Here is a 7,710-nt window from a genome sequence, read left to right on the forward strand (position 1 = left end):
CATGATGCACATGCAGAATCTGCCAGCACAGTTCATATTGCATTAAGATATTTATCAGATCTGTACAGCAGGCACCTTTTATTGTATACATCACTGTTGCACACTGATTGATCTCTGGCCACCTCGGTGAATGGCACAGAAACAGCTAACACAAAAGCGATGACCACAAGAAAAATACTATTGAATTCGTAGATACTTATTTGATTAAAATAATATCTGTACTGATGTGATTCTGTTCCAATCCTCATGTCACTGAGATCAGAATAGATGCCTTCCCCCTTGGTTCACCCATAAGTAGATATACATTCATTCCCTCCATGTCATGATGTTTGGCTTATATTAGTGATGGCAAAGAGTAATTCCCTGGAATATCACAAGACATAGCAATATGTAAAGAGAACAAGTGTAATCAGAACAGAATCTGTTTGTTTTCCCCTACTTTTCAGTAGCATCAGTGGTTTAGTTCTTGGTTTGAGTGTGTGGTTCTCCCCCCTCCGCCACATTGGATCATCTCTCTATTTTTCCAGGTACTGCTGGAAGAGAACAGAAGAATGTGTTGCTCTCTACATTGCTCAGGATCCAAAACGCAAGCAGCCTTATACCTAGCTCCTGTGTCAGTTAACTTTGATGACAACTAAGTTTTAACTTACTTGTCTTACCTTAACGATCTTTTAGTCAGAATGCCTGGAAATTTGAATAGTCTAACACAATGATTACACTGAATTAAGTGGAATTAAGTGCTGTGCCCAGTTAAAAATTTTCCCCTATGTAGCTAAAGTTTCAGCAAAATCTACAATTGGTAGTTAAAAAAAACAAAAAAACAAAAAAAAAAAAAAACGAACAAGAGTTCTTATCTGAAAGGAAATGAAAACAGATCCAAGTAACAGGATTACTTGTATAATAATATATATGATACTATCTAGAATAAGTTAAAGGCTTTTCAAATGCAAGTCTCTGCCACAAAATGTAGAAAAGGAGATAGGACAGATACTGTTATGTCTACTTCAGGAACAGTCTTGATTTTTTGTCTCAGTTTTGTCGTTTGTAATAAATTGGCTATAACAGTAGTTCCCCAGCCCACAGCAGGGGAGCTTTAATTGGCAGTAGCTCACAGATTGTCTGAGATCTTTGGCTAAAAGGCCTTTTAAAAAGCAAAACAATCTGCTGCACTGCTCGAGGATCTCTGTGCTTTGTGAAAGAGAGGAAGGTCCATTAGTAAAGGGGGAAGCAGTACTTGCAACAACATTGAGCATTACTTAGATCACCACTGTACTTGCTTTAGGCAACTTATTACCAGTTTACCAAATCCGGCAATGCAGTATCAATCACAGCTATCAGTAGCTTGCCACACACCCTGTGCTGGGTGCTGTCTATACACTACACTATCAAGAACACAGCACTGCAGTATGACTAACACAGGAGCAGCCTGGTCATGGGTTTTCCTGTGCAGTAGAAATCTCAAGACAAAGTAGCCCAAGAAGTGTGTTGGGGGAGAAGGGAGTAGAAAAATTATTATAATCAGTTTCTACTAAGTGCTGCTTCTCTTTGAACAGTAAGGTTTCTTGCAGAAATAACAGGTGTCAAATTATCTTTTCCTGTGTTTATTCCAGGAAGTCTCTGGAGGGGTGTTTTTTTGTTTGATTGGGTTTTTGTTGTTGTTGTTTTGGTTGGTTTAATTGTCCTTTGCATTATTAACATCAGAAAACAGGTTGCTTAAATGTCTGCAGGTATTATCAATTACATGTTTGAAAAAGCAAAAAGCAGTTCTTGATTTTGTTGTAATTCTAGTTAAGTTCAGAAACATTTCTTTAATATATCTATCACCTACAAAGCTCATTAAACTGAGTTTAACTGTCATGTGTGTTATATTCAAGTGTTCATTCTTATGATGAGAAAGACTCAAATGGCTTGGCTTTAAACTGTAGCTTAAATATTTTAAGTTCACTAGCTTTTCTAGTAAAGCATACAGCAGAATTTCACTGCATCCTCCTAATAACAAGGAACTTAATTTGGGAAATTGAGCCTAGTCTTTAAGGCTATTATGGGTGTGAGCTATCACACATGAAAAGGAGATATAACATGGCCTTTGAACAAGGGAGTCATTTATCTGATTATTGGTGTGTCTGTAGAATTGCCTACTCCTTGAGTGAACATCTATGGTTGAGGGATCTAGGGTACCAAAGTGTTATATTTTTAGTCTACTGGTTAGAGGGGTAACCACAGAAATATTTCTATATTTCACACTGAATGATAAGTGAATGAAGCACAGCAACACATATAACAATGTCCAGAATAATCAAGAGCTCTTAATCTATCCAGAGGCACTGAGCGCCATGGAAATTTCAGAATAAAAGTTAAGGCGCCTCTGGATTAGATACCTCCCAGGATTTGAAAATTAAGGCTCCACTCAAACTATATTTGTGATGAAGTAATTTTATGACAATGTGTGCTTAAACACCTGAATTCTACCCAAGTCCCATGCTAGGTGCCTCGCATCAGAGCAAGTACCAAATCAGGTGCATTAAGCCAGAGCTCCATCACCCACAGTTCTGCCACTGCCTGCGCTCAGAAATCAGGACTGAGCAGGTCATCAATTAACTTCCTTTGAGGAGCTTCTGTAATTTAAAAACTAGGTAAGAGGTGTCCAGTCCTGTAAGTGTGCTTAAGAATCAGGATCAAACCAGCATGAGAAGATTTATAAAAAGGCTTAAATACCAAGTACTGGGAGAAGAGAATTTTGTGTTCTAGTGTCTCGTGAGAATTACTTCAGTTTCTCTGTTTCTCCTCACCGCTGCCATCACCCCCTGCACCCACACCCCCAGCCCCCTGCAATTCAATAATTAGTTGATAGCCAGAGCACAAATGAGAGCACAGAGAGAACTTGTCATTTACTCATTTCAAGGTGTTTAACCCCTGTGGTTTAGAAACCTGCAACTTCTCTTTTTCCAAGTCTTCAAATAATTCCAGGGGGCTCCTTATCAGTGAGTGAATCTTTTTCAGGTGCTTTATTCTTCCTCCATATTATATATATATTGTAAACTGCCCCAACAGTGGTACATTTATAATTAGATGCACCCATGCTCCTCTGCTTAGCAGGAAGCTGGCCAGATGCACGTTTGGTTCCTGGAGTCCTTTTAGCTCTTAGGTGCTGTTTCTGTCAGCTCAGTAGATACTTTGGCATCAGAGTTGTTGGGATTACAGTCTGGGGACTCCAGTGCTAATCTTGCCTCATAAAGAAGGATTTCAGGCTTAGGTCAGTGGCAAAGGCTTAGTTAGGCATGCTGTCTACAAAGCACCCTAATGCACTCCTGCTTACAAAGCGCTTGCTCATGCATGTCCATGACAACACACCAGCACAAAACCACATCCTATGCATAGACACAACTGTTCTTCTTTCCAGCTCTTTTTATACAAGATGCACCTGCACCCTGATTTGGGCACCCATTTTCTGTCTGAATCATACAGATATTGTGTCACCTCATATTTAATAAACTTACTACATTTTAGCAGGATTGTGCTAACCTCATTAGTACAGTATTGCATAGACAGTCCATCTGTTGCTCAGTTTCTCCGGGACTCAAAAGCAAAGCCTTTATACAAACACATATTCTAAGCAGTATTACAATAAAGCCTACGCAGACCAGAAGCTATACCTGCATCATGCTTCATCAATTAATTATTACCTTAAAACACAGGCAGGATTGTCTGGAATCACACACTGGAGCTGACTTGAAAGCTTAGAAACATACACAAAGGAGTTTGAGTCTACCTACAAGCATCCACAGAGAGTTATTCCAAGCCTGAATCTCTCCTATCGTGGAAGGCAGGAGCTTTCCCCTTCACTTCAAATGGGAAAAATTGATGCAGCCCAATCCTGGCAGCTGTTAAGTAAAATATCAAGAGAAGCTGTGGTTGTTCAGTGCCTTTAAAATGTTTAATCCCAATGAGAAAACTAGTAAATCTGGTAAAGAAAGATAAAACACTCCTTTTTAGCTATTGATATATTTTGATTTCTATTATTATAGCATTTAAATGGTATAATGAGCGATATAAGCATTATTATAGTACTTCAAATTGAGCAAGTAGCTTACATCTTACAGTCAGTCTTTCAGTTCATGTAAATTCACAATATAGATTCAAAATATTTAAAGTAATTAGTGTCTCCTATTGCCACTAGGCTAGACCTGATCTGATAGGGTACTCATGTTCTTGAGTTATGCTGACTTACATGAATTATGGAAATAAATTGATAGTGTCTCAATACAGAGGAATATAGTAAGTGTTGAAATATGAGACCATAACAAGAATATGTTGATTGGCAAGGTTACATTATACATCAGCACCACAACTAATATTTCTTGAAGTAATCATAATACTTTAAAAAAGAAATAATCCCGGTACAGTAAATAAAGCTTAAGTCTTCACCAGCTGTTTCTATAATATTGAAATAAGATCTACAAAAAGCAACTTTATGCAAAACATGTTATGCTTGTGGTTCTGAGAGAACTACAAGAGAAAATAATGACCTTCAGAGATCATGTAGTAAACATATCAGAGATCAACAGCAGAGCTCAAGATTGTTCAATTAAAAAAAAAAAACCACCAAACAAAAAACCAACACAGAAGAGTTAAGGCAAAATAACAATCTAATGCTAACTACATTTCATCTTGCAGTGCATAAATTGACAGCTTGTAAAAGTCAAGAGAGGAACTCTTCTTCCTCCGTGCCTGCTTTATTTTTAGATCTTGCTTGTTCCTTTGAAGTAACAAAACCTACCAGAGGCAGGAACTAGACTAGATGGATCAGTAAACTGGTAAAATCAGGTGTGTTGTAGTAAACTCTTTCCTGAAATCCACACAGCATTTACTCATACCTGTAAACAAATCTTATCTTGTTGCAGGAAGATAATAAATGCTTTCATTCTCTTGTTAAAATCATTCATTGTACTCTGATTTCAGCTCTCCAGCCACATTTATTTTATAGAACAGATGCACAGAAAGCAACCCTCCCACCATCATTGCATATAAGTAAAGGAAGAAAAATTACTTAAGCTATTTAACAAATTCCTACAAAACCAGCTTGTGTTCATAATGCAGCCATTTCAGGGCTTTGGGCTTTCTTTTTATTTATTTTATTTTCAGTTAATAATCCAGAGTGCACTTGAATGAACACTTCAGGCTAATGAAGGTCATCACCTCCTGGTCTGTTTCTGATTGAAGGCATAAATACTTGGAGAGCTACTCTTCAACATCAAAGTATGCAGAATAATAGCTGGTTGGACCCAAAGTAAAATTGTTGATTTTAAAGTAATAATGAAGAAGACAAATTTAATACCCACTCTGCAGCTCAGGATAAATACCTGACCTACAGGTCCTAGCACTATCTGGTACAGAAGGATCTTATGCTGGATCCAGTCAGCAGTATTTTCAGTGATTGTCCAGAAAGTGGGGACGTGCATAAAAACTGTCCCTTTTAATATTACTGGAATTTTGATTGAAGCTTGAAAGCTAGGGTAATAGATACACACACACATGATGTCAGACAGTTTGTATTCAGCACCTTTTCAGAAACAAACCCTGAAATGACAAAATCATTTGGCAAATCAATGCAATGCACACAACAGATTCTTTTCTGCAGACAGCTTTCCTATTTGGGGGTCTACAAATCATAGAACAATTCTTTCTAAATTGCTGTTGCTGTAGGTTAAATACATCTCCAAGATCTCTGGCCTGGTAATTCATTATAAATTGCATCAGAACCACGCGTGTAGAACTGAAGCTTGAAAGCTTCAGCATAGAGTTTCCAAACACTACTGGGGTTTGATCCTGAAATACAGTCATTCCACCTTACGTAGCTTTTTGGTACCTCTCCCTTCCTCCAAAAACCCCAGGGCAGCTTCTGGACTCTGTGCAGAAGGCAGATATGGGCACCTCCAAATAGGCTCAGCAGTAACTGCTGTGCTGAGCAGAGAACTGCAGACACAACACACAGCTGTCCACGGCTGAACCACAAGGAAATGCCTGGAGGGTCATTTAAATGCCATCCTGCCGCGCTCTGCTCTCAGGGTGCTGCAGAGCCACCAGGCCCTGTACTTTACTTTTTCAAGACCCAAGCAAAGCTCATTCTCTTCTTGCAAATCACAGCAAGATCTAAAACCTCATTTCACCCGATAGTCCCAGGAAAAGAGCAGTCTCCCAAGAAGCCACCCCAGAAACAGCTCCCATCTCTGCACAGGAGAAGGAAGTCAAACTCAAATCTTTGCTGTCCTTCAGGAACATCCCAGTCACAGAGACTTCTCCTAGAGGCATTTCCACCCCCTCTTGGTACAGCTCCACAGTATTGCAGCAAGATCAACTGAGCCATGCAGGAAGTACCACAGTGTTGCCAGCAAGCTAGAGGATAATTCCTATTCCCCAAATACAGTTACAGAATATATTACTTTATAAAATAGAAGCAAGTATTGACAGAAATCACATACCATTACAAAGCCATTCTTCCAGTGGCAATTATTTGCCTGAACACATTTGTGATCTGGGCTGTCTATAGCATCTTTGCATACATTACAAAAAGAAGGTGAACAACACATTTTGACTTGGGAAAAAATCATCAGCAGATTGTCAAACCACAAATAGACCAGCTTTGTTTATGACAACCTGAGGAAAATGTGAACAGTTACTGATTGCTTCCTGATATTTGTGACTAACAACCCACATGGTTCAAACCCTATATGCTTTATTACCAAATGGCAAATAAACATTCAATGCGCAGGTCCCCTCATTAGACAATATCTTGTTATTCTCTTCAGGAGGAGAATTGTAAACACTGAAACTCAGTAAAAAACTTCACAGAGTGACAAGAATTTATTTCATTTTTTTATCCACCAAAACCTACTGGATTAGCTTTACTTTTAAACCAAGATAGGAAACTGTATGCCAGCACTGGAATCAGGAATCAGATTGCCTTATCCCATCAGACTTAGAGTTTAAAATGAAAATCAACCAACTCTGGCTTCTATTTCCAATACGGATGACAATGTTCAGTTGTCTAAAGCTATTTCTTTCATCTTTTGGATATAAGCTAGGCAATTTACACCCAGTTCTTCAATGAAAGCAATTTGCCACTACCTACCTCTTTGCCATTTATATGCAGCTGCCCCGATTTATGCCAGTATGTTAACAGAATCAGGCTGCTATACTACAATGATGCAAATTTTACTTTGCAGAGTTCTGCATCCCCCCGAATACCATTGCATAGTTGTAATAGAGTTTATTTATGTTGTATATATACACACACATACCTATATGCACCTTCTGAGTATTTTTATGCAGCAATTAGTTGTATCTTGCCCATACTGGTGAAATTCGTGCCAAGCATACCATGTGTGCTTGGCGTTTTGTAACATGACTAGCCCATTACTGGCAGTCAGAGAGACAGAGATTGATACTAAAGGTCATTTTTATTTATGTCAGACACAGGATGTTTCAGAAGCTTTTATGGAGCAGCTACATCTGTGCTCTCTGTGGGTTGGATCCACTCCATACATACTGCTGGAGGACAGAAAAAGCAGATCATACAAGAGGGAAGCACTATCCTGGGCTTCATTGGAAGCCGACTACACTAAATGCTCTACCTAACCCAGCCTTTTCACAGCATCCCAGGCAGCTGTGCAGCTCACAGATGTTCCTCATGGAGGGCCAAAGGTTGTTTTT

General features: G+C 38.9%; 1 protein-coding gene across 1 annotated transcript in view; it reads left to right on the forward strand.

Annotated features, from left to right (window-relative positions):
- HAAO (3-hydroxyanthranilate 3,4-dioxygenase) overlaps window positions 1-1,857 on the forward strand; it is a 37,030-nt gene extending 35,173 nt beyond the window's left edge. The window contains exon 10 of the mRNA XM_074864845.1: window positions 528-1,857. Coding sequence (XP_074720946.1) covers window positions 528-606 — 79 coding nt within the window. The 3' untranslated portion in view covers window positions 607-1,857. The remainder of the gene's footprint in view (window positions 1-527) is intronic.
- The last annotated feature ends 5,853 nt before the right edge of the window (window positions 1,858-7,710 follow it).

Source organism: Strix uralensis, chromosome 3 (assembly GCF_047716275.1).
Source record: "Strix uralensis isolate ZFMK-TIS-50842 chromosome 3, bStrUra1, whole genome shotgun sequence".
Classification (NCBI taxonomy): domain Eukaryota; kingdom Metazoa; phylum Chordata; class Aves; order Strigiformes; family Strigidae; genus Strix; species Strix uralensis.